Source organism: Fundulus heteroclitus, unplaced genomic scaffold (genome assembly GCF_011125445.2).
Source record: "Fundulus heteroclitus isolate FHET01 unplaced genomic scaffold, MU-UCD_Fhet_4.1 scaffold_118, whole genome shotgun sequence".
NCBI lineage: Eukaryota > Metazoa > Chordata > Actinopteri > Cyprinodontiformes > Fundulidae > Fundulus > Fundulus heteroclitus.
Window position 1 is genome coordinate 478,369 of NW_023396530.1, and position 27,496 is coordinate 505,864.

The window sequence follows — 27,496 nt, forward strand, 5'->3', positions numbered from 1 at the left end:
ATGACCACATCTCACAGCCTCCAGGAATCACCCTGACATCCCATCCTGTTTTCATCTGTGACCGCCTGAGTGAAACTGTCAGGATGTTCATCCAGCAGGTGATTATCTCGGCGGTTCTCTCAGTTCCTTCTCTGGGATCCGTGTTTCCTGCCCGGCTCGTTCTGCTCTGCTCACCAAACACACGTTTGTCGCTGTGGGTCGGCTGAGGCTCCGCTGGCCGTGACCCACCTGCAGCCTCCTCTGGCCTCCATACTTCTCCTCTCCTGCATGTCTCTGTCTCTGGATGTTCCTTCTCCACAGCCGCCTCCTTCCTCTCCAGCTCCTCTAATCAACACGATCAGGGTTCTGGTCTGTGGATGTCTGGTTTGTTTGAACCCCTCAGGATGTTCTGTGGGAGTGTTGTGAGAACCAACGTTGACTTTGAATGAAACGAGACAACGCTCAGACAAGTCCGCCTGATCCAAGCGTTCCGTCAGTGAGACATGCAGCGCAGAGCCTCAGGGACGTTCCCTCTGTAGAGACGTTCCCTCTGTAGAGACGTTCCCTCTGCAGAGAGTAGATGTTCCCTCTGCAGAGAGTAGACGTTCCTCCTGTAGAGACGTTCCCTCTGCAGAGAGAAGACGTTCCTCCTGTAGAGACGTTCCCTCTGTAGAGAGTAAACGTTCCCTTTGCAGAGAGTAGACGTTCCTCCTGTAGAGACGTTCCCTCTGTAGAGACGTTCCCTCTGCAGAGAGTAGACGTTCCTCCTGTAGAGACGTTCCCTCTGCAGAGAGTAGACGTTCCCTCTGTAGAGAGTAGACGTTCCTCCTGTAGAGACGTTCCCTCTGCAGAGAGTAGACGTTCCCTCTGCAGAGAGTAGACGTTCCCTCTGTAGAGAGTAGACGTTCCTCCTGTAGAGACGTTCCCTCTGCAGAGAGTAGACGTTCCTCCTGTAGAGACGTTCCCTCTGCAGAGAGTAGACGTTCCCTCTGCAGAGAGTAGACGTTCCTCCTGTAGAGACGTTCCCTCTGCAGAGAGTAGACGTTCCTCCTGTAGAGACGTTCCCTCTGCAGAGAGTAGACGTTCCCTTTGAAGAGAGTAGACGTTCCCTCTGTAGACAGAAGACGTTCCCTCTGCAGAGAGTAGACGTTCCCTCTGCAGAGAGTAGACGTTCCCTTCATGATGGAACCAGTGCTGATCCCTTTACTGATGGGAACCTATTAGCTGATGTTTGGCATGTTCTCTTTGACCTGCTGGTTGCTCCTCTTTATCTGGACTCTATGTTCTTCTGGAGCTTGGCATAGAGGAGGTCCACCTATACATGATGTTCTGCATCCAGGATGCAAAGATCCAGTCTTACACAGAGTGAAGGCCTGGTGCAATAATCGGATTGGGGACGGTGTCCATCCTGTCTCAGTCTCAGAGGTCCAGCTTCTCCATGAGACTTGAGCAGATGAAGCCCTGCTTACAGACCACTCAGACGTTGATGGTGAAGATCCTGGATGTGCCGCTGGGTCTTCACCGCCCATAGGTTGGAGTTTAGATCCTAAATGTTTCTCAGTCTTTTCTCTTGGCCGTCTCCAGAACCTTGGCATCTGGAGCAGGAAGGTGTTAGGAGCTGCTGCAGGTTAACAGGGAGGGGCCCAGAGGAAACACACTCCTGAACCATTTCTGATCTTCTCATCCATCTGTTGAAAACCACCTGGAGATGCTTCAGTCGTTCAGAAACATGCAAACACACACAGACTCCATCTTCCTCCCTCTTTCAGTCCAGCCAATCAGTAGAAGTGGACGCCATCATGTTGTCCACATCTCAGTTGAGGGCCCTCAGAGCAAAGTGTGGACTCCATCACCCCCCATTGAGGGAGATGTGCTGAGGAGGAGCACCATCATTAACTCCTCCTCCAAGGAGCTCCCTGCAGGGAAAATTAGACGCTTCAAGTTTAGTTCAGGCGAAGTTCTTGTTCTCAGGCTGAGGACAGAAACGGGTCTGCAGGACTCAGGGTGCAGATCTTCTCTCCGTGTCAGTGTTCTTCCTCCAGATTAGTTAAACGTGAGACGCCTGACACCATGGCCATCGAACCATCAGGTGGCGTCAGTGAGCAGAAAACCAGCTGATATTAGTTCATCAGGGTCTTTCTACTGAAGCCAGAGCTCAAACCGGATTTTAACTGGACCCAGAGAAACCTTCTCAGTCTCCTCATATCTAGCACCAAGGAGCTTTACTGTCTTCATGTGTTACCGTAGTGAAAGCTTTGACAGACAGCGGCTCAGCTGCACATTACTACCCAGAACACACAGGTCTGCAGATCAGCGGTCGGGTTCATAAACTGTGCTTTAAACCACAGGCGGCGTTCCTGAATGCTCGTCTCTAAACAGTCTGAGCCTCTGGGCTGCTGCTGACTGAAGACCAGACGCTGATGGTGAACAGCTGCAACATCCTTGCTCCTAGCATGATCAGAGCTCCCTCTCCAGCTAAAGCTGATTGGTTCCTGGTCTCCATGAGCCCGCCTCCAGCTCCTGATGAAACAGGAAGCTTCTCTGGAGCGGAGTTATGCCTTTACACTATAAATCCATGTTGTTGTGAACTTGGAGTCTCTAGGAAGGCAGGAAATATGTCGTCTGTCCAGGAGCTGCGTAGATGTTCTGCTTTGTTCTCTATGATGTTTTCAGAACAGTTACGCCGCAGTTTTTACCGCAGAGCTGCTAAACAAGGTCATGGACTTGCTTCTCCGTCCCCCAGCAGACTGCAAAAATGGCCGAAGCAGGTGGGGTGGAACACCCTGTGACGTGGAGGGGGCGGGGTCTGAAGCCCCTCCTTTAGATTTAAAGAGACAGCACCAAAAGGAGTTGCTGTCAGACGCAGCTCAGAACTGGGGGTAAATTAAAGAAGAATTCAGACCAAAGCGCTGCTGTTCCACTTTAGATGGACCACAGCTGGAGGATCTCAATGAGGAAAGGAAGAACTGAAACCATAATCTGTCCCCTTTAGCTGCCACTTATTGACCGTCCTGCTGCGTTATTAATAATGATTAGAATTGGACACTGATTGATTCCCAGTTTTATCACCTTCTGGTCTGATGTCTAACTCTAAATGTTATGAGGCTCAGTCCCTCGTCCTGCTGCTCGCTCTGAATCACCGCCTCCTCCTTCATCCATGCGCACCTGTTTGTCTGAAATGGAGCCGTTATTATCTGGCTGCTGCGAGGACAGATGAAAGACGGCAACACGAGTGTCCATGCAACGCCCCGACATGAAGGATGGAGGCAGGAGGAGGGACGCTTCGCAGGCCTCCGCCGACTTTAGAGCAGCTGTCAGACGATGAAATATGTGTGTGAGCGGATGTGAGCGAGCCAGGGTCGCCCACTGTCATGTGGGCTGAAACAAGATGAAAGAGCCCGTTTCTTCTGAGCCTCTGACATTAGCATAATAGCAGATTTACTGGCAGTTAGTGATGGAGCGAAGCACTCCTGTCCTCAGACTGATGTTCAAAACCGTGCAAGTTGTAGCCTTGAGTTCAGACAAAGCCTGTTGCTGCGCATCAGAACCATCACATCATCTCGCCTCCTTCCGCCGGAGATCAGAGAAGATCAGAGAAGATCAGAGAAGATCAGAGAAGATGAGAGAAGATGAGAGAGCAGGCGGCCGCCGTGCTCTGAGGGGAGGAGGACAAACATTAAATGAAGTTCATGATGAGAACTGTTACCATCAGAGAACCTGCATGCCTGAGGCGGTTCTTCTGGATCAGAGCCCATCAGAGCCCAGTAATCCCTCCTTTACAAGTGACCGGCCCACATGTCTCCAGTGGCTCTGAATTATTCATGAAGCCTGTTTATTCCTCCTCTTTTACTCTAATTTACCACTTCAGACCCTCCAGGGGTTCTCCGTGTGCGACCCTGCTGCTGTAGAACGTCCTCGAGTCCTCTCCACGCCGTCTGAGGAGGAACCGCAGATGTTCTGCGAGCTCTTCCTCCAGCTGAGCTTTAAATATGCAGCAAACAAAGAAATAAACGTTCTCAACATCCCTGGATGTCTGTAACTCATCATCACTGACAGAAACGTCTGGTTTGAAAAGAGAACCGCTAGAAAATTCACCTTTTAGTCAGAACAATAAAAACTCAGCAGGTTTTATGCATCATAATAAATAGTTTTATTATAATTCGTCTGAAACAAAACCACAATGAGAAAGCTGTAAAAGAAAAACAGTCCAGCCGCCATCAGAACCTCCCTCAGCCGCCATCAGAACCTCCCTCAGCCGCCATCAGAACCTCCCTCACCCGCCATCAGAACCTCCCTCAGCCGCCATCAGAACCTTCCTCAGCCCCCAGCAGAACCTCCCTCAGCCGCCATCAGAACCTCCTCAACCGCGTTCTGGGGGAGGAATGTAGCAGCAAACCAAAAACAGTAAAAATGTTCTATGTAAAGTTCTGTCCGACCACATGAACAGTGCCAGATGTGTTGCAGTGAACCAGTGTCTCCGCCTCCTCAGCAATGGGAAGTCCCTATTGGCTGTGCTAGAAGTCGGTGGATGATGTCATCAGCTAATTTGCATATTTATTCATGTACTTTTGATCCAGGCTGTGAGATAGAGAAGGGGGAGGGGTCTACCCTTTAAGGTGCCCCTCCCCTTTAAGGTGCCCCTCCCCTTTAAGGTGCCCCTCCCTCAGGCCTTTACCTTTGTGCTGCACATTAAATTTGTTTCCATTTGTGGAAAAGAACCTAAAGATTTTATTTAAGATATTTTCTTTAAAACTGAAGATTTACAGCATCGCTGCTGAAGCTGAATGTCTGAACTCTGAGCTGCTTCACATCGTTTCCTGTGTGTGTGTGTGTGTGTGTGTGTGTGTGTGTGTGTGTGTGTGTGTGTGTGTGTGTGTGTGTGAGACTTGTGGCCGTTATCGATCTGTAGCGACCTGCAATCAAACACAATTAGGTGTGAATTCCCCAGATTGTATCGACAGCTGTCCTGTTGTGTGTGTGTTACTGTGTGTGTTACTGTGTGTGTGTGTTACTGTGTGTGTGTGTGTGTGTGTGTGTGTGTGTGTGTGTGTGAGGGGGGGGGGGTCGATAGCAGACACTTCACACCAGCAGAGCTGCTGGAGTCACGGCGAGGATTTAAAGCCGTCAGCCTGGAAGTGTGCGCACCAGCAGCTTCACATCGTTTCTTCTCAGTCGTCTTGCTGCTCCAGTGTGTGTTTATGGGGGGGGGGGGGGATCAGCTGCTGTGAAATCAGTTGGCAGCTGTTGTCTTGGTAACCTTTGTTTTCTTCACTGTCCTGAGGTCGATCTGATCGGCCCCCAACACCTCCGTCCACGCAGCCAATCACGTTGGCCCACAGAGAAATGAGGAAGTGTTGGGATTGGTCAGCGTGGGTCTGACCGCTGTGTCGTCTCCCTGCAGTCTTCCTGAACGCCGTTAGCAGCGTTTCTCACCAGTCACAGAAGGTTCTGCTCGGTTCCTGTGTGCGTGTGAACCGGGCCGGACCAGACCGGGCCGGGCTTCCAAACAGGAGACCCATTCAGACCAACGCTCAGAGCTCTCCGTCTGAGCAGCCAGCTCGCTGGTGGCCGTTTAGCTCAGCAGAGTCGCCTCCTTCAGGTCCAATTAGAGCAGCTCTGGGTATCAGGAGCTCATCAGGCGTCCTGAGGAAGAACTAATGAAGCCTTCATGGACGCTGTGGGATGCAGACAGCCAGACGGAGCGGATTCTCCAGGCGAGCAGCAGGAAGCATTGTGATGCACAGAGAGCATAACAGATCAAAGCTAATGCATTAAATGAAACGACGGAAACGACTCATCCAGGGAAAGCTCAGTGAGACCTGTTGAAGGCTGCTTAATCACACATCAGCGCTGATCATGTTCCTCGGTGTCTGACGGACTGGACCGGATTCAGCTCCCATCAGACCTCTGCGCTAAATCTGTGTAACGCGTTCTGCTTCTGCACGGCTCGGCTAATTGTCTGTGCTGGCTGCTGCTTCCATTTACTGCCTCTCAGGGATAAAACATGTTGAAGCTGGACTGAAAGGCCTCGGCTGGTCGGAGCGCAGCCTCTGCTCTGCTCTGACCCACCAGATGCTCCTACCGCTGACCTCTGACCTCTGTTTCCACAGTAACAAATGACCTGAAGAGTCACTTAATCTCAGCAGCAGAGAAAAACTTTATCAACTTGTGATTCTGGTCATTTCCAATCTGCTCTGCTTTCTTCTGACTCCTGATGGGAGAACGGAGAACGGCTCCTGGTGGTTCTCCTTCTGCTCCTTGACTCGACGGCTCTGGTGCCACAAGTTGTTTATGTCGGCTGTTGGACAAAGATGCAGACAGGAGATGGATATCATCTGTGCTCTATCTTTTTCTTTATTTTGACATGAATAAAACCTGAAGGGCCAAATCTCTGAGCTGATGTGCCCTCAGCAGTGAAGGACCCAGAGACGGACAGCTTGTTGTGTCCAGAGGCTGTTCTGTGGGAGTAAACCGCTGCATTTCAGCCTTTAAGGCACTAAACTGCTGCATGAAGGGGGGGGGGGGCTTAAACAGGAGCTTCACCAGCTCTCATTGAAATCCTTCTCAGGACTCTGTTCACATTTAACTTCAGCCAGCTTCACGTTCTGGAAGCAGTTTCTGTTTTACTCTCATTATAATTCAGATTCCTGATGTGGGCATCCAAAGTGGTTGTTCTGGGTTTCTATTTGTTAGCACAGGAACATCCTCTGCTGTCTGAGCTTCCCAGCATCCAACATGGCTGCCACACATAGAAAATACTTTGAAGCTGCAGGGTTGACCTGTTTCTTCCACCATTTGTCTGGTTTCTCCTGCGGCTCTTCCATTCCAGACCAGGAAATGTTGCCGTGGGGGGGCAGGTGAGCCGTGGACCTGAGCAGAAGGTGTTTCCTCCTCAGAGAAGCTGGGTGAAGCTGGAGAAGCTGGGTGAAAATGGAGAAGCGTTCATAGAGGCTGGATTCCTCGTCCTGACGGGGCGCTGCCCAGCTTCCTGTTAGAAATCCACACGGTGTTTGGAGAGGAGCTGACCTTTATGTCTGCTCTTCACTTTAAATGTTAAAACACTCAGAGAAGGTCCGTTGTGATGTGGACCCTCAGTGTGAGAAGGATGACAGCCGAGGCTCTCCATCCATCTGGTCACATGATCTCTTTAAGCTCCACGCAGACAGCTGATCTGCTTTATTTTCTGCTTTTGAACACGTTCAGTCCTTTATTATCAGCCGCAAAGAATCATGAGAAAACATTTAAAGACAAAATCAAGAACAGCATGAACATATAATGGAATTAGGCTCAGTTTAAAAGCTCAAATATTTTACGCGTTTTCAGTTCCAGCAAAAGCTGCAGAACAAACAAAAGCTTTTTCTCCCTCCTCAGTCCAGGCCGATGTTGCTGGAAGCAAGAGGAAGAGGAAGAGGAGGAGGAGGAGGAGGAGGAGGAGGCGGGTTCACCTGTGCAGGAAGGCAGCGGTCTTTCCTCGCGTTTAGAACCAGACAGGCTGATCGTCCAGAAGCACCATGTAGCTGACATGGAGGAGAGGAGAGAAAGTTCTGCAGGAATAGAGGAAGGTGTTTGGACTCCATCAGTAAAGTTAATTCAATTTTATTTATATAGCGCCAATTCATGAAGCATGTCATTTCAAGGCACTTTACAAAGTCAGTTTCAATCAGATTATACAGATTGGTCAGAAATGTCCTATATAAGGGAACCAGGTGATTGCTTCAAAGTCTTAACAAGCAGCAGTTAAGAAATGATCCCCATCAGCGCATCAGTCCAGAGGACATGCTGCTAGTTTATGAGCCTGAGGAATGGGACTACACCATGATGCCTTCACTGTGGAGAAGAAAAGTCAGAGTTTATCCTGCAGGTCAGTCATCAGCAACGTTCCATCTACTGCATGCTGAGGTGCCAGGTGCTTTGTGAGCTCCTCCTCTGCAGCTGAGGGACACACACCCAGGCTTTGGTTAATTCTGCTTTTGTAAGCGGCCTCCAGTAACTGTCACAGATTATAGTTTGCAGCATTAATTGTTGTGCAGAAAACCCAGAATAGCGAGTTGATGGATGCATGTGTGGGAGGTAGTGCGTTATGTAAATGAGCTGCAGCTGAGGTCTAAAAGTCTTCCACCCACCATGAGAATGAATAGATTCACTTTTAATTCTCTCAGAGTTGCTGAGTTTTACTTACTGCGGCTCCGGCTCCTTTAATTGACTCATAAAGACGGATGCAAAGGAAGCTGAGAGGAACGGAGCCCATGTTTGTGTAACTTCCTGCAGGCTCTAACCAGTTTCTGCTTCTCTGAGTCATCCCTCACAGCAGGAGGCAGAACCTCACCTGGTTCCTGCAGCAGGAGAGACGACGGCCTCTCTGACACGTCCAGGGCTGATGGCCAGTCAGCGCTTCCTGGGGAGAGATGGCTCCATGCCCACATGTTCATTAAAACAGGGGAACTAGAACCCAATCAGGTTCTGCTTTGGTCGGGGAACCAGAGCTCAGCCACAGAAAACGGAGTGCTGTCTGGACCCGGTCCGGTTTGGAGACCTGCTCAGGTTAGACGGGCAGACAGGATCATCGTGTGTTCCTTACCGCTTCAGTCTACAGTCTGTCGGTTCTAACAGAACCAGAAACAGTCTGAGAGAGCAGGTGAACAAAGTCATTAAACACCAAAGCTTTTCTGCCCTCATGAGACTGAGAACGGCACCAAGTGGGCCGGGCTTCTAACCCAGGACCTTCTGGAGGAGAACTGCTGCCGTATGGATCCAGAACGTCTGGGACTGGGAGATGAACTAGTCTGAACTGGAGCTGCGGGGTTCTAGGGTTCCCTCTGAGGTTCTGCTTGTCCTGACATGGAGTCGGTTCCGGTCCGTCTGGGTCTGAGGGAGCGTCTGCAGTCTGTAGCTGAAGCTACATGAAGGTGGCCATGCTTCATTTTTACCCTCAAGGTTGATTCTCAATGGTTTTAGATGAAATTAGACTTTTATTTCACTGGTTTTACCGTTTTATTTTTATTTGTTTTATTTGCTGCTATTTATCTTGTTGTTTGGGATTTAAACCTGTTTGAAGTTTTCTTTCTATTCCTGTTTTATTTGGAAACTTTATTACGCTGGTTTCACTAAATTCTGTTTGTCAAACGGACGGATGATGGACGGATGGATGGATGGATGGATGATGGAGGAGGGATGGAGGACAGATGGTTAGGATGAGGACTAAAAGAACCAGAACCCAAATGATCCAGACAGCAAAGCTGAATCAGAACCGCTGGTGTTCTGGTGTGGGCTCAGCAGAACTTTAACACCAACAGGTCGGTCCTCTGAAAGAAGCTGAAGATGGAACGTTTAAACGTGGATCATCAGCTTCACCACAAACTAAGCTCAGCGTGTTCTGAAAGTTTGGACTTTCTCCCTGGAAGAATGTTCTGGAGCAGAATCAGTCGGACTTTGTGTCTCTGGAGGCAGATGAGGAGAAAGCTGGCGGTTTATCAGGTGATGGGGGGGGGGGGTTGCTGCGGGGTTCTGGATGCTCCTCGGTGTCTGAGTGTGTTCTCGCCTCCCTGCACATCATCGCCGTAGCGATGCTGCTCCTTCCTGGGGGCACGGAGGCAGAAAGAGCTGCTGATGGAGGAGGAGGTGGGAGGAATGTTGGCATGAGACACGGATGGAGGGATGGAGGGGTGGAGGGATGGAGAAGAGGAGCGTGGGCGGAGGAGGTCAGCAGCAGGCGGAGGCGGCGCAGGCTCCGATCCAGATGTGCTCCTGCAGAGAGGAGGATCTAACATCCAGAACGTTATTATTTCTGCAGAACCGACAGAAACTTATAAAAATGATTCAGAAGACCTGAAATCCACTGAATCAGATCCTGTTTGATGCTGTTATGATAAATGAATTAGATGAACTTGATTATCTATGTTCAGGGCTTTTTGTCAGTGGCGTCGGGAGTTGAACCCGTGACTCTGAGCCACTCTGGGCGTTCTGGATCTTCCAGTTCTAACATCAAACGGGTCTGAACTGTGGGATGTAGTTCAGCTGCTAAAACCACTGATTTAGTTTCTGCTCAGAAAGATTTTTGGACTTTAGGCTGAAATGTTTCAGGTTTTGAGCTTTTACTCAGAAAAATTTCCTCATCTTTGGTGCCGTTGAACTTTGACCCTGAAGTTTCCCTCCGGCACCTCGGGATGGTTTCAGTCTTTCCGTTAGAAGTTTGTATCTTCTGGTTTGTCTCAGTGTTGCTGCAGACGTGGCCGGTTTAATCAGCTTATCTGCTCAGGAATCTTGCAGCCAAACTTCTGCGACTGCATCTCCAGTAATCTGCATCTTGATGCTTCCGTCAACATTGATTTACTGAGAACATTTGTTGGCAAACTGGAGCCAAGGGGAGTTATTAAACTGAGAATAGATGACATGTGCCAGCAAGCAGCTCTACATGAAGAAACAAAGTGACCTGCTGAATAAAGACACCGCTGGATTTAGAAGAAGCGCTCTGAGCACGGCATCCATGATCCGCCTCTTTGTGCGCAAACGTCCGCAGGTAAAGAACAGGAAGCAGATCGATGCTGCCTGTATGGACAACGGCTGTTTGAAATGTACAGTAATCACAGCGCAGCTTTAGTGGCGCCCCGCCGTCAGGCTTAGCTAAAAATACACACAGTGGGTTTCTATCGACCCCTCGCCCCGCGCTCTCACATGCGCTCTCACATGCGCTCTCACATGCGCTCTCACATGCGCTCTCACATGCGCTCTCACATGCGCTCTCACATGCGCTCTCACATGCGCTCTCACATGCGCTCTCACATGCGCTCTCACATGCGCTCTCACATGCGCTCTCACATGCACTCTCACATGCGCTCTCACATGCACGGCTGGTTCTTGCCTCGCAGCAACGCAGAGCTGCGTGTGAGGAGGGCATCCGCCAAGAGGAGGAAGAAAGGAAACCCAAACGGAGGACGAAGCCGATCGATGCTCGCCCACATGAAACCTCCCACGCAGACGTTAAAATATGCTGCTGCTTGCTCCTCCTGACCCGCGTTCTCTCCCACAGAAGAAAAAGTTTCTGCTTGTTTTCCACTTTTCAACGCCTGTTTTCATTCCACTCTGACGAGGACCCAGCTCCCTTTCTGACTTCGTCTCCAGGTTCTTCCCGTTTCTTCTGGGTCAGCAACATTTCCGACCCACTGAACTTTCTACAGACCAACCTGAATTAGTTCTGATTCATTTAAATGAGTCGGGACATGAGTCGTTTCAGCCAATCGGGTTCAGTCCGTTACGACTGGGTCTGCGGGGTCTCCTGAAGGAGATCTGGGTTTAACTGAACCTCCAGGCCCAGGTTCTACAGAACCATTCAGAATGGTGGTGTCTGCCAGGTGTGGATGACAGAGTGGGCGTGTCTCTCTACACTCTGGGCTCTGATTGGACAGAAAACAGGAAGTCCTCCAGCAGCAGGAGACAGAAATACCTACGATTGGATGGAGAAAGTGGACCTGTGGCCATAAAAGGAGGTTAAATCCAGCCGGTTCTAAATATTTCTCCGGGTCAGAACCATCATCATCAGTGCCTTCGCTGAGGAAGCTCTCAGAACTTCTGGTGGAGGCAAACCTGAGAAGACCTGCAGCTGGACCTGCAGTCAGATGTGGTTCTAGAGAGTTGGGGCTGAATATAAAGGCACGCCGCACTTTTCAGATTCTACAGATATTCGATGCCAGCTGTTTGTGTTCTGGGGGCTCAGATAGCATGAATAGTGTTGTTTAGTGAAGCTTTGAACACATTCTCTGTTTTGGACCCGTCTGAAGCGTAGAACCGGAGGTCCGTTAATCTGAAGATACCTTTCCCTCTCAGGGAGCTCAGGCTCTGGTCCAGATTGGGTCTCCTGTGGATTTTTAGCAGTGTTGTGGTGTCTGACGAGTCCTCAGCCACCTGTTAGGCGGCAGCTCTGTGCCGTTGTTAGGAGACGGATGCTGGCAGCTCTCAGCGAGGCAGAATAGAGCTGAGTGAAGAGGCTCTGTGAGCGGCACCAGAACCCGCTCTCTGCTCGCTCTGAGCAGCTGGGTTTAGGGTCGTTGGCGTCCTCCGGCTTTGAACACTTCAGAGATGCTGATGGAGGAGGAAGCAGCTCTCAGTAACGAGCTGCGTGACTCACTGTTGATGCTTCAGCATCTGGGCGCTGGTTCCTGTTGAGCCCAGCTCTAAGCCCAGAAGCTGCATTTGCAGATGTCCTCTGGACAAACTTTAAAAACATGTTGGAAGCCAGAGAAGAAACGTGTTCACGTAACAAAACTCTGGTTAAGGTCACATTCGGTCCTCTTTTATTCCGCTTTGATCCGCTCCTCATCCCTTCTTTTCTTCTGCCTTTAATTGCATGACAGGTTTTCTTCCCGAGGCCACGCGACGCCATGTTGGATGTCTTAATTAAACGGCTGATTAGACGCAGGAGTAAATGAAGGCACGTGTGGGGGATTAATAAAAGAAGAGTCCGCTAATTGCACAGGAAGGTCAGGGCTGCTTTACCTTCACAGCTTAATTATGGCCTCTGACTGGGATGCATTTTAAAGCAAACCCGCTGAGCAGGTTTGTGTATTTCTATCAGCTCTGATCAATGATGTCATGGTTTCTGGGCTGGTCTAACGGACGGTCACAGGTCAGCCAACCGGGACATCCGGCTGGATAATTAGGATTTCTATGCTGATCAATGTTCTTTATGATTAAGCAGCCAGAGGTGATAAATCTCTGCAGATGGGATCAGCTCAGAGCCGGTCCAGTATCCTGGTGTTCTGCTGCTCCTGGGTGACACCAGGATGCAGCAGGAGATGGATGGACCAGAGCTTCCACAGCAGGAGGCGGTACCGGAGCAGGAGCTGAGCTGATAAGTGAAGCTGTTGATTTATCTGTGGTCCAATCCTTCAGCTGCGGAGCTGAAACATGGGTCATGACAGAACCAGCTCCTGGAGACAAGCCGCTGAAACGAGCTTCTCCTGTGAGACGAGCTCCATCATCCAGGAGGAGCTCAGAGAGCTTCTGCTCCTCGACTTTGAAACGGGTCAGCTGAGGTGGCTCTTTTGGGCTTTTTCTGGACAGATCCAACTGGAAGGAGAACCTTCCCCCGACCGACAAACGGACCGATGGACAGATTTGTAGAAATGAAAACTGATGGTGAGCTTTCAGATTCTGGTCCGTTTCAGGGACATAAAGCGTCGTCTTTCAGAGGAAATGTTGGAGACATTCCTGAAAAAGGTTTTATCAACAATAATTCAGTATTTTCTGCAGGCTGGTCAGTCTGAAGCTCCAACATGGAGGAGGGAGGGGCTGCAGGATCACCTCATCCGTCTCCTTGATGGACCAACTGTTCCTCTTCACATGAGGGCTCTCTCTCTCTCACCTCTGAAAACATTTAAACGGCCGTGTGCTCTGACCGTGACTCCCCCCGCCAGGAAAACCACTTAATCAGCCGTATGCCCCCCCCCCCCCCCCCCCCCCCCAACTCCTCCATGCATGTCTGCAGCCGTTAAGCTGTTAGGATGAGGAAGGCTGGATGTGAAATGTGGCGGGAATGAGCGATGAGGGGATTGCTGCAGACGAACAGAGGTCATCCCGGCCAGAGGCCTCTGCTGCAGGACGGAACCCAGGTTTACAGCAGCTCCGTCACTGGTTCTGGTCCAGAAAGCAGGTTCTGATCCAGAAAGCAGGTTCTGATCCAGAAACATTCATCCCCACCACCACATGGAGATGTTTAACAGATGAAACTTCAGGGTCACTTTCTTTCCTGTCATTCTCTGTTCTATTCATATTTTACCACCAGTTCCCAAATTCTTTGTTTTGTGCTGGGATCCATTCTACGTTCGGTTTTATTCCCGTGGTGATTTCCTTTTTCGCATCGACTTTAAAGCGTGTCGCTGCTGGAGGAAGGTTCTGTGTGGCTGCTGCTCCGTCTGGTTTGACGGCGTACGTCTGAAGCAAAGGTCTAACCCGGCCGCCGACGCTCCTGCAGCCCGGTCCTGGTCCGGAGGAGACTCTGGAGGGACCGGAAACAGAAAGGAGCCTCCAGGTGATGTTTCTGCAGAAGATCATCTTTCCTGCAGCTCCGTTCTTGTAGCAGTAAGGGCAGCGCCTTCATCCACCACGATGAGAACACAGCGTTTGAAATAAAGGGATCTCTGTGTACACTATGGGATGGATCTCTGTTTCCATCAGATCACTCTGCATGTTCCACCACAGTAAAGAGCTTAACAGCTGTTATCTGTCAGAATTTACACTAAAGCAAACACTGAGAACTGAATGAGGAAAATGAAGGTTCTGGTTTCCTGCAGACCTCAGGCACACGTTCTCAGACCCATTCAGTCACATCTGGCAGCAGATGGACGTCTGGCGTGAAGCTCCCACAGCATGAAGGAGAGTAAGAGTCCCGCTGACTCTGATAGGCCGTCGTCCTGATTACTCCTGACCTCCTCCCTCCACAGGATATTATACTGTTCCCCTCTCCTCTGCTGTACTTAAGAATATGCAGCGCTGCTCATTTATCTTCACTCTCAGAATCAGATTTATCTGGCTGATTTGTTCCTATCTGGGTCACAGTCCTAATGAAAATGGCTGATTCGGAATGAGGCAAATGGAAATGAAATGTCATTAGAGGCAGCGACTGATTCCAGTCCCGCTGCAGATTTGAATCGCTGATTCAGAGTCAGATGGAGCGCCGCAGCAGACTGCAGATTATGCTTTTTAATTTCCATAAGCAGACATATTCAGCACAGAGAGGCCTGAGAGTAAACAGAAATGTGATCAGCCTCCAGTTTCATCTCAGAACGTTAAGAAGTGGTTCGTTGCTGGGACTCAGCTGCTTTTTGCTGCTGTTGGCTTAAAGTTCAAACGTCCATGGAGAGGAGCAGCGTGGAGAGGAGCAGCATGGTGAGGAGCTGCATGGAGAGGAGCTGCATGGAGAGGAGCAGCATGGAGAGGAGCAGCATGGAGAGGAGCAGCATGGAGAGGAGCTGCATGGAGAGGAGCAGCGTGGTGAGAAGCAGCATGGTGAGGAGCTGCATGGAGAGGAGCAGCATGGAGAGGAGCTGCATGGAGAGGAGCTGCATGGAGAGGAGCTGCATGGTGAGGAGCTGCATGGTGAGGAGCAGCATGGAGAGAAGCAGCATGGAGAGGAGCAGCATGGAGAGAAGCAGCATGGAGAGGAGCTGCATGGAGAGGAGCTGCATGGAGAGGAGCTGCATGGTGAGGAGCTGCATGGTGAGGAGCAGCATGGAGAGAAGCAGCATGGAGAGGAGCTCCATGGTGAGGAGCTGCAGGCTGGGGAGACTCAGCCGACACGCAGGGAGACGTTCCTGCCTGCAGCCTTCAGCTGCATCACATCAGGCTGACAGAACGTGAAGGAACCCGTCAGACTCAGCGGTTCTGATTCGCCATCCTGCTGGAGGTTCTGTGGGGGGGTAGAAGGTGCTGTTTCTGGTTCTGCCCAGTCAGAGACGGCGCTGTAAAAAAGTATTTACCCCCTTGTGAATGAATGATGCTGCCTTCCCGTTTTCCTCTCCACTGTCGCTTCATGCATGCTCAGTATGAGGGATTGCTGCAAAGCCATCAACAATGCAGACGACTGTCCACTGTGGCTCTACGCTCTTTCAGGAGGAGTGAATGCTGCTTGGAGAGACTTGATGCAACCTGCTGGGTTTCCTTAGAGAGGAAACTTTCTCACCAACCTGGAGGATCTGATGGAAGCTGACTTTGGAAAGAACCTTGAGATGATATGTTTCATGAATTGGCGCTATATAAATAAAATTGAATTGAAATGCATGCTCCACTGCAGGAGTGGAGTTCTGATGCTGACGTTCAGCATTTCTGTTTGAATCTTCATCAGAACCTGACACATTCTCCCGTGTGTTCTGTTCCTGGTATCTGCAGAACCAGATGGCTCTTGTTCTGGCAGCTAATAGAACTCATTTGGGGATCCTAACGGACCTAAAACAGGAAGAGATTTAGACTCTAAACGGTTCTTTGGGTCAGTCAGAGCCGCTGGCCCTGAGATCCAACCCGTCAGACCTGGAACCTCTCTGCGGTAAACCCTGCTGTAACGTCTCAGATCAACTGAAGGCTGCTGGGGTCTTCGTGTTCACGAGACGCACAGCAGCAGAACCTTCTGATAGGAAACGGGTCAGTGATCCGTTCAGGTTAAATGGACCCGGCCAGCGTGTCTCCATTCTCCTGATCCACTCAGTGAATTCTTGGTCCGACTTTAGCAGAACCTCTCCCTATGATTCTGATGGACATTGAGGCTCCAGAATCTATCCTGCTGGAAGGAGAACCTGGGTCAGAACTATTAGTGACTCCAGCCTGAAAGCACGTCACCATGCCTCCTCTTTCTAGCCCGACCCGGTTCTGACCTGTCCACCCAGAGTAAACGGCCGGTTCTGTCTGAGCGCATGTTGGACGAGCAGAGTCGTGTTTTCTCTGTGCAGGAGTCTGATGCAGGCCTTCTTTGGGGTTATTAATATTTATTAATGTGCGCTGTCAGAGAGGCAGGGAAACAATTCATTGCTCCCATCTCGGGTATTAAGTGCTCCATGCTTTATTAATGGCCGTGTTTAAGGCTGGAGCCGGCACGCCGCACAGAGAAGGGCCAACTGCAAATTGATTCCTCCTGCAAAGGCAAAACTCCTTTAAAGTCATTTGTAAAGTTAATGAAATCAGATTCTTTGACCTTTTACTTTTTATTCATTACATGATGAAACTGCAAAGTCATGAATTTGTAATTTTCATTTAACTGATTAGATTGATAATGAGGTTTCCTGTCCCTGATTTGGACCTCCCACACCAGAAAATGAAGCTTTCCCACTGATCTTGATCCATTGTTCCAGCTCCACCTGTCAGACTGGCAGCGGCCAGAACCGGAGTCAGAACCTGGACTGGACCGCTCCAGAACCTTCATTCTTTTCTTTTTCAGCCATTCTGCTGTAGATCTGCTGCTGGCTTTGCATCCTGATTCTCCTTGTCTGGTATACAGAGGAAGTCAGGGTCCTGTGACCTGCTGACTGAGGCCTGCAGAGTCTGAGGTGGAGCTCCTGGGTTCTGCTCATTTCTCTGAGCTTCCTGCTCTGACGTCGGGCTGAAGCTGCTGGAGCTGCTGAGATGTTCTCCTCTCTGCAGGATGATGGACTCAGGGGGTCTGGAGATGACCTTTGAGCAGCAGTTGCTGCTCTGAGGGCATTGCTGATGTGTTTCCCACCTGACATTGTGTCCCCCCCCCCCCCCCCCACTAGCTCAGCAGCTCCAGATGAAGTTCAGTGGTAGCTTTAGTTTTAGCGTTTTTCTGTTTACTTTGATTTAAATCAATCATTTTGCAGCTGAGAGCGTTTTCTGTTGCCTTTAAATGCTGGTAGGTAGGATCTCAGGAGGACGGCCCTGACTTTGGCGGAGCAGTGCTTCATAAACAGAGTGTGGATGTGTGAGTGGGTAATGCTCCCGCTGAGCTCCAGGCTTGAACGGATCAGTCGCTCTGCAGCTGTCGCTGAAAGTCCATTAGCTGGCAGCAGAACAGCCCGGCCTAAATGAGCAGAAAGTGTCTGAAGTGCTCCTCCTTTCTGTAGAGTCTGGCTTCTCCCGGTGACAGGTGGGCTGAGGCCCGCTTCTGACTCAGGTGACCTTGCCTGGCGCGGCTGCCGGCGGCTCTTTGAACAGCCGCTATCTGCCGAGGAAGATGGCTGTCGAGCATCGCCAGCTCCTTTGTTATCAGAGCTGCACAAATCGCCTCGCTCCGCCCTATCATTAGACACAGTCCTCAGGGTGGCGGTCCAAAAGCGCGTCCGTGCTGAATGGAGGAGATAAGTCGGGACGGGATCCAGCCGCGAACACGACTTACCTGCTTTTAACCAGGATAGGCAGAAAACGCATGAGGCCTCTCTGTTCCAGGAGATGTGTGCATAATCTGGCCTTGATTTGGGCCGTCCGTGCCCGGCGCTGCTGGCGTGGAGAGGAGGACGGCGCCGCTCAGCAACAAAGACACAGGAGCTGTGTGTTTCTGTGAAGTCCTCGCACCGGGAGCTCTGCGCCGCGCGTCTCCTGTGTAATGACAGACATTAGAAAGTCAATTACAAGCGGATCGGCGGCGCCGGTCTGAGGGCCCCAGTCTCAGGCGGGTCCGAACGCAGCTTCTGATCCCAGCGTCGCAGCGGGAGTCCGAGTCCAGCTGCAGACAGGAGCTGCTTCATTATTCCACCGTTAGAGGGTTAAAAAGCTTCATTTCCAGCAATTTCTCATGGTTTGGTCAAAGAAGGACGTTTTTACACCTTAATTAAGACCCAATAAATGTTGGAATTTCTTCCTGCGGCTGAAACGCCTTCACTCAGAGTTTTAATTGCTGTTTACCAAGTTCCTGTCCTCTTCAGGTTCTGCCTTAAAATGATGAGGCATTGGTCTTGGAGATGTGAGATATATAACCACACATATGCTGCATGTTTTCTATAGTTTTGATTTTATTACTGCATCCGTTTATTATTGTCAAAAAATAAAGCTGGTTCTGGTTCTGATCTTGGTTCAAACTGAACCTTTGGAGGCTGAAAAATGATAGAAATTAAAGCTAAATTACTGTTTTGTTTATCTAAATAGAGCTTTATTAAAGCTAAAACTGAGCTTTCTGCTTTTTGTCACACATTGCGGGTTATTATGAGAATAAGGTCCGTTTGTTCCAGACTCCACGGTGATTTTCACATTTAGGTGCATGGAGGTCCTACCTGGTCCGTCCTGGAGGTCAGCTTATCACACGTGTCTCTGACACACAGCTGGTTTGGGTCTGAAACGGGAATAAAGCTGAAATAAGAGACTAAAGGAGTGAGAGCACTAGGAAAAGGAGGAGAGCTGTTGCTGGTCAGGATCTGCCTGGTTTCACACCAATCATCACCTGATCCACAGAAACTGCAAGCGGAGGAAAAGACCCAATGATCAGCTGCTGTGTGGGAGTGTTTGAAACGTCCAACATATCCGCCCCTTCTGCAAGCAGCAGATAGTCAGAGGAGGTTCTGCTGATCCACTTCCTGAGGAATGAACCGGGTCTGCAGACAGAAACCAGGAACAGTTTCTGATGGAGGCGTCCATCATGAGGAGGTGCACAGCCTCCTTCAGAGCAGTCAGGAGGTCACATGACCTTCTGGCTGCTCCTCAGGAAGAAACACCTTGCTGAGAATGATCAGATGAATCCCCACAGCTGGGTTCATCTGGAAGCAGAATATGCAGAAACGTTTACAGCCCATGAAGTCTTTAGTGATGATGAAAGATGATATTTGACCCAAGATTGAATCTGTTCTTTGGTAATAACTTCAGAAAAAGGGTCTAGATCTGTTGTCTGTGTTGTTTTGTACGAGTCTTTACACGTTATTACATGTTTTTTACAAATTTTTACATGTTTTTACAGGTTTTCACACGTTTTTACAAATTTTTACATAATTTTTCAAATTTTTACAAATTTATACACATTTTTACACGTTTCTACACATTTTTTACAGGTTTTAGCACGTTTTTTACAAATTTTTACATAATTTTCCCAATTTGTACAAATTTATACTATACTATATTTGAATATTTGCAGGTTTTTACAAATTTTACACGTTTTTACAAATTTTTACATGTTTGTACAAATTTTTACATAATTTTACAAATTTTTACATCATTTTCCCAATTTTTACAAATTTATACACATTTTTACACATTTGTATATTTGCAGGGTTTTACAATTTTTTACATGTTTTTACAAATTTGTACACGTTTTTACAATTTTTTACATAATTTTCCAAATGTTTACAAATTTATACACATTTTTACACGTTTCTACGCATTTTTACAGGTTTTTGCACGTTTTTACAAATTTTTACACGTTTTTACACATTTATACAAAATGTTATACGTTTTTACACATACAAATTTCTACACGTTTTTACACGTTTCTACAGGTTTTTGCACATTTTTACACATTTTTACACGCTGTATGTGCTCACAGGTCTGTCTTGTAACTGAGTTCTGGCTGCTTTAGGGATAATAGTATTTATTCTTTTATTTGTTGTGACTCTTATCATTTTTAATGTATTTCTATAAACTCTGGGATATTTATGCTTTTTATGTTTCGTAGAATAAAGAAAAGTCCGTTCAATATTTAGACGATTTTCCTTCATAGACTTCAGATCTACGAAGGAACATTTTTGGCTTTCTGGGTTTCTGTACTTCAGACAAAAATAAAGAAATGAGTTTTGGATTTTTGTGCTCAGATGGTTTGGATCACAGATCGGAGCTTCAGACCAGTCTGGATCCTCATGTAGATTCTTTATTTAGATGTAAATGTTTGATATACTGCCGTGTTCGGTGACACAGGTAGAGGATAAATGAAGGTCCAGTGTGTCCGGACCGGTTCTGGTTCCCTGCAGGAGTTCCTGAAGGTTTCTGACCCAGTGTGTTTTGTCCCCAGCGTGCCCGCCCGGATCCTACAAGATGTCGTCGCGGCAGCAGGAGTGTTTTCCCTGTCCGGCCAACAGCGTGGCGGAGGAGGAGGGCTCTGTGGTGTGTGTGTGTGAGGAAGACCACTTCAGGACTCCTCTGGACAGCCCGTCTGCTCCCTGCACCAGTAATTACACGCTGCATGTCCTCCATGTTCTGTCAGCCGCCTCTTCTGCTGATCTCCATAAAAATCCATTGATGGTCGACCCGTCCTTCACCCTGTGTCCTCTCATCCTCCCCCTTCTTCACCTCCGCAGTTCCTCCCTCCTCTTCCTCATCTCCATGTCTGATCTGTCCCCTACCTCTCCTTCACCTCCCCTCATGGCTAAATGTGAGTAAATCAAATCTAGGCAGATTCAGCTGTTCCACCCAGGGAGCCGTCAGTAAGGCAGGACAGAAAGAACAAAACACGACCAAAACCTTTTTATTTAAATACTAAGACCCTCAAAGAAAGAAACACGAGAAGGTGTTAGAATTCCTCTGGTCTGAAGAGCATCTAGCAGCTCAGAATGGGATTTTTAGTTGTAGCTGACATTAAGAAACGAGGCGCTCTAATCTTTTGTTCCTTGTCTCTGGAGAACATCCTGCAGAATGTTCTAGATTAATGTTTATCAGGAGACACGCAAGAACATGCAAACTGGGATTCAAACCCACAACCTTCTGCCTGCAAAGGTAATGAGCTATGCAGCCCATTTCAAATCTTTCTGACCTTTAACCCCTAAAACACGCCCATGCTTCCTGTACCTGCACATCGTTTCCATGTTGCTGCCTCAGTCTGCGGATCGATGCTCTATGTCTGCAGTTCTGTAATAATATATATAATAATATATAATAATAATAATAATGTCCAGATGTTCCCTTGGTCCACCAGAACGCGTCCCTTCTGTTCCGTTCCAACGTCTTCCTTTCATTATCGTTCCCACCTCCCTCACCTTCTCGCTCTCTGGAACCCTTCCTCCTCTCCACAGACGGTTCCTCACACCGGTTCTGGGCGGTGCCGTTGAAGCCATGCGGGGGAACACTGACATGTTTGAGCAGTAACTGTCTGGGTTTGTTGAACCGGCTCCGGGCTCAGAGGGTCTCTGGGGGTCTCGGCCAGTTCTGAGAGCTTTAATGACGTATCGAGCGCAGAGCTCGCTGATCCCTGCCTGATAACATTTAGAGCCGCCTAATGAGAACATTAATTAGAGTATCGATCCAGTAATTATGATGCGCTCACATTAGCCCGATCCTGCAGCTGAGAAACGCCTCTGCAGCAGAACCCCAGAGCCGGGATCCAACGTAAGACCAGACCGAGGAAGACGGGACAGCAGAAGACACGATGAGTCTGTCCAGCACCAAGGTCCAGGTCCACCCAGACCAGCAACGGGTTCCTGCTCCTCCTGGAGGATCGCTCCGGGCCAGGACAGAATATGGTCCCGTCAGAAGGTTCTGGTTGTCCTCCCAGAACCTGCAGGAAACGTTATCCAGCTGCTGCTACCCAGGTTCTGGTTCTACCCGGACCCATGGCTGGAGGTTGGACCAGACGGTGCTGTAGAACCAGAGCTCCACCGGAGCGACGTCCTCGTTGCTGCAGATGAAGCTCCATCCATCCATCATCTCCAGGATCCTGGACCTCCTCAGAGTTCAGTCTGATGATCAGTTTGAGGAGAAATCCGAGACATTCACCAACAATTTACCTCAGCTGCTAAAAAACAAGAATTAAATCTAAACTTTTCAATATCAGATGTAAATTTGCCAAAAATGGGAAGAATCTTGAAAAATTTAATTTTCCACTGATGCAGAAAAGAATGTAGTTAGTGAATAAATGTTGAGAATGAATTTCCTCCTAAGGGTTCTGATGGGTTTGTGGACCTGATGATACCAGGAGGTGAAGAGGACAACGGGTCCATGAGACTCTGATCCAGATCCAGGCTGAGGCCTGCTGGATGTTTCATAATGAAAAGCTGCGTCTCAATCTGCAGATTTTATTTTCCTGTTTCTCTGACACCTGAAATGAAGGCAGCAGCGGCGCCGCAGCACAGATTTGGACAAACACTCTGATCCGCGGTCCTCTCGGCTGCCGCTCGCCTTTATTTCCCACAGGAGGAGGAGGAGGAGGAGGAGGAGGCGCGTCTCCATCCATGCGCCGCAGCCAGAGGACACAGCGGCTTCTATTACATCTCCTCCTCCAGTGGAACCAATAAATGTTCCTCCTCTGAACTAATTTCATAGCGGAGCGACGCCTCTAAATGTGTTCCTGATATCATTCCCACCTGCCTCTCACATGAGCTCCAGTTTTCAGCTTTAGCTAACCCTAACCCACCATTCAGCTTTTCTTTCAGCGCATCAAGGTTCCATGGGCGGGTCACCAGCATCCATCCAGAGGAACCTCACAGGAAACTCTGACCATCTGTGATCCTGCAGCCGATCTGCTGAATCCACTGAATCAGGATTATTTTACAGCCGCACCTGGAACCTGCCGTATCTTCATGTTCTCCTACTCACGGCCGCCATGCAGGGCCGGAGCAGGTTCTGACGTGTTAGGGTTCTCAGACAGAACGTCTGGAGAGAGGTTAGAACGCTGCAGCACAACAAAAGAGAAAGAGACAGAGAGACCTGAGAAAAGGTGGAAGTTCTGAAGAATCTTGAGGAAAGCGGTCCGGCAGCTGATCTCCTGCAGTGTGCCTCTTGATCAGAACCTTCTAGACAAGGACGGTGCTGCTGTGGGGACGGCAGAACCTCCTCTGATGAAGGTTCCTGGATGCAGGGAGGGGGGAGGGCTGTCAGGAACCAAGGCTGAGCTCCAGAGCTGGAGAACAGAGAACCAAGGTGTGGGGACAAGAACCCGACTCAGCCACAGGAAACAGAGCGGTCCGGTCCGGTCCGGTCCGGTCACAACCAGAACCAAGCAGCCGGCCCCTCTGCATGCAGCAGAGGTACCAGACAGCTGGACTGTTCCACCAGACACACAGCATGGATGTTCCTGTTGTTCTATTTAGAAATGAAAACCATTCAGTTCTCACGTGAATATTTATCTGAAAATAGATTCAAAATAGAAAAGTTAGAGCAACAAATCTATGAATAGTGTCGTTTAGAAACAGGCAGAGGAATAAAAAGCAGAAAAGACCAAAATAAAAACCCGTCGCCTGATCAGAACCTGAACCGGGTTCTGGACCGCAGATAAAACCTCGATGCTACGCGGGAACTCATCTGCCTCCAGGGGTTCTACCTTCAAGGGTTCTGTCTCCAGGGGTTCTCCAGATGTTCTCGTATCGGATCTCCAGGACAGGAAGCCAGGATGCGTTCCCCTCCTCTTGGAGCTGCTCTCAGATCATCCACAGATCATCTCCTCTCTGAGGAGCGCTCACATCGCTCTGTTTTCAGGGTCGTTCAGCAGCTTTTGCACCAAAGTTCTGCTGCTGAGGCGCAGCACTGGGTGCTGATGGGCCCGCTGTCAGGGTCCCGTGTTCTGTGTTTGTTTTATTGAGCCAGTTGAACCTTTGAGAACTAAAGCGGACCTCTGTCCTCCTGCAGGGCCCCCCTCCCCACCCAGAGACCTGCTGTTCTCCCTGAGGCAGTCCTCGCTGGTCCTGGACTGGGCCCCGCCCTCAGACACGGGGGGCCGCGTGGACCTGACCTACAGCGTGGGCTGCCGGCGCTGCGTGGAGGGCCAGTGCGAGCCCTGCGGGCCCAGCGTGGGCTTCGTGCCTCAGCAGGTGGGGCTGACGGAGCGCACCGTCACCGTGGTCAACCTCCTCCCCAACACCAACTACACCTTCACCGTGGAGGCCTGAACGGCGTGTCGGACCTGCTGCCCAGCAAGAGCTTCTACACGCAGGTCCACGTGTCCACCAGCCTGCCCGGTGAGTCCCGCTTAAAGCCACACAGAACCCACTTAGAACCTAGACAGAACACACACAAGAACCTACACAGAACCCACTTAGAACCTAGACAGAACACACTTCCATATGGAAAACACACAAAACCCAGATGGAATTTACAGAGAACCCACATAGAACACACACAAATCAGACGGAGCCCAGAGGGAACACACAGAGAACTCACACAGAACCCACTTAGAACCAAGACAGAACACACAGTGAGCCTAGATGGAACCCAGACAGAACAGAGAAGAAACACACACAGAACACAGATAGAACACGCAGAATCCTCAGAGGCTACGTTCACACTGCAGCTCTTAATGCTCAATTCAGATTTTTTTGTGAAATCAGATTTTTTTTTTTTTTTTTTTGCGTGGTCGTTCACATTTCCAAATATATGCGACTTGTCTGTGATCTCCTGTGTGACCTGAAGGCGTTCAGACTAAGTGTCCCTCATGCGCACTGGAGGACGCGATGACGTCACACGTAGCAAAGCGTCCTCAGTGTTTGTGGAAGTAAACATGGATTATAATGCTGCCGTCATTAATTTATTTTTTTCTAACCGGAGCTTTCTCTCCACTGACTGCTCTTTTCATTGTAGTCCGCTATGGCTGTCGTCCTTCTTCCTGCTTCTGCATAGCCAGGTCACCGTTAGTGACGTTTGTTAAGTATCAGTGACGTACAGGTGGGATAAATGCGACCCGGCCGTACAGACACAGGTCGCATTAGAAAAGATCAGATGCGTATCGGATTCAGGACCACATATCCAAGGCTACGTTCACACTGCAGCCCGAATTGACCCAATTCCGATTTTTTTGCCCATATACGACCTGTTTCTGATCTTTTTATGTCAGTCTGAACGACACAGATTGGATTTTTTCTAATGCGACCTGTGTCTGTACGGCCGGGTCGCATTTATCCCACCTGTACGTCACTGATACTCGACAAACGTCACTATTCTGCGTCCTGCTGTGCAGAAGCAGGAAGAAAAACGACACCCATAGAGGACTACAATGAGGAGAGCAGTCAGTGGAGAGAAAGCTCCGGTTAGAAGATAAATTAAACATAGAAAAATACACACCAGCATTATAATCCTTGTTTACTTCCACAAACACTGAGGACGCTTTGCTACGTGTGACGTCATCGCGTCCTCCAGTGCGCATGAGGGACACTTAGGCTGAACGCGTTTAGTTCACACAGGAGATCACAGACAAGTCACATATATTTGGAAATGTGAACGACCACGAAAAAAAATCTGATTTCACAAAAAATCTGAATTGAGCATTAAGAGCTGCAGTGTGAACGTAGCCCAAGTGGCCTGGGTGGCATTTGAAAAAATCTGATCTGTGTTGTTCAGACTGTCATAAAAAGATCAGATACAGGTTGCATAAATGTGTACTAAATGTTTCCTTCAAGCTTGGTTCCGTCTGGTCGCAGCACGTTCCTCTTCAGGGTTCTGGGAGGTTTCATCCTGGATGTTTTCTCCGGGTTAGTGGGCTTCTGCTCCTTGGACCATCGGTACCGCCGTCTTTGGCCATCACAGCGCCCCCTGCTGTCTGAGAGACGCCGTTAGAACCCAGTGGACAGGCTGAGCTAAATTCTGATAAACATCAGAACCTCCTGCTGGTGTGTAGAGAACCCGCTGGCTCATGATGGTTGCAGCGGTTCTGTGGGTTCTGTCTGATTCTGGGGTCCGAAGGTCTCTGGAAATGTTCTGAACACCTGGTACCTTCAGGAAGTGGGTGGTGCTCCATCTCTGGACCTGTTTTCTGCTGCTTTTGGTTCCGTCCTCCATTCAGCAGCGCAGCAGATGGACCGATGAGGCGCCGTGGGTTCTGGTTCTGTGGGAGAACCCGGTGACCTTCTAAATGCTGCAGGAGGATGTGGGATGTCTCCTTCCTCTCATCGTCTCCTTATAAATCGCTGCTTTTCTCCAGCTCCTCTCTTTGCTCCTCTCATCTCTTTTTACTCATCATTTCCTCTCATCCTCTCCTTCTCTCCTCATAAATTCTTGGAGGATCATTTCCCTCCCTGCTCCGCTCAGATTCCCGTCCTCCCGTCTTCAGGAACTTGTTTTTCCTCACACTCTAAGCTTGTTGGTTCTGCTTTGGCTTTTCTTAAAGGTGTGGCGTGTGCACGCCTGCAGGGCCATGTTTTCTGCTAGATTCCTCTGCAGAGCTCTTTCAGTCCCAGACATCATTCAGGACGCTGTGACATCAAGGCAAAGTGAGTTCTGTAAAGCATCTAATGGGGCTGCACGTGCTCAGTAGAGGAGGGATTCCTCCGGTCAGGCCGGGTTTTATCAGGAGCGCCCAGGCCACCGGGAGAAGAGGGCAGATTTTGCACGGTGAGCCAAGGAGGAACAGGGGATCAGTTGAGCCCAAAGCTCCTGGGGCAGCTGTGGATTAGGGATGCATGAGTGGCTGCTGCACACGCTGTAGGTCACAGGCTCATCAAGCACTCACATTTCTCCATTCATGTGCTTAAAAAGGCTGCAGTAATGACATCCTGCCACAGAAATACTCCTTAAATACGTGATGGAAGCAGCCGGGCCCCCGGCACCAGCATCCAAAGCCCTTTCCCCGAGGCTGCGAGGAAGACGGGGATGCTGGGAGTGCTGCTGAGATGAGGTGGAGGTGCGGGTCAGGGAGGAGGCGGGATTGGCATTTCAATATCCCTGAGAGGATTAGCGGCCGCGCCTCAGATGGCCGGACCCTGCGGGCGTCAGAGGTGGATGCAGAGGGGATGAATAACAGGTCAGAGATGCAGCACCATCAGAGGGATGTGTTGTGGAAGAAGAGCAGCAGCGAGGATTGTTTATGGAGCCGTGTGCACGCAGCAGAAAGCCCTGAAACGAGCCGCCGCTGCAGAGCCCAAGGCCCAATGCAGTGGCCTCTCCAGGCAGACAACATAAAAGGAGCAATCTAAAGGAAAGGTCACAGATGGAGAAGTGAGAACATGAGCGTCACATCAAGCATGCGTTTCCCACAATGCAATGCAACAAGTGCAACAAATTGAATATGAATTGAAGTGAAGGAGAAGAAGGACTTGTAGAAAGTCATTTGCCAGATCTGATGCCCCCCCCACCTCCCATCAGGCCTAAGGTTTCAGGAACAGCAGATTAAAAACTAACAGCCCTGAACAGCAGCGTCTTCACTGGAGCTGTGCATCACGGCCTGCTGAGAAGACTCAGACACGAC

General features: G+C 49.5%; 1 protein-coding gene across 1 annotated transcript in view; it reads left to right on the forward strand.

Moving 5' to 3' along the window:
• Positions 1 to 27,496, forward strand: part of LOC105917378 (ephrin type-A receptor 7) — a gene marked incomplete in the record, with an annotated part of 134,397 nt that overhangs the window by 59,744 nt on the left and 47,157 nt on the right. Inside the window, 2 exon segments of the mRNA XM_036128769.1 lie at positions 20,405 to 20,560; positions 23,950 to 24,188. Coding sequence (XP_035984662.1) covers positions 20,405 to 20,560; positions 23,950 to 24,188 — 395 coding nt within the window.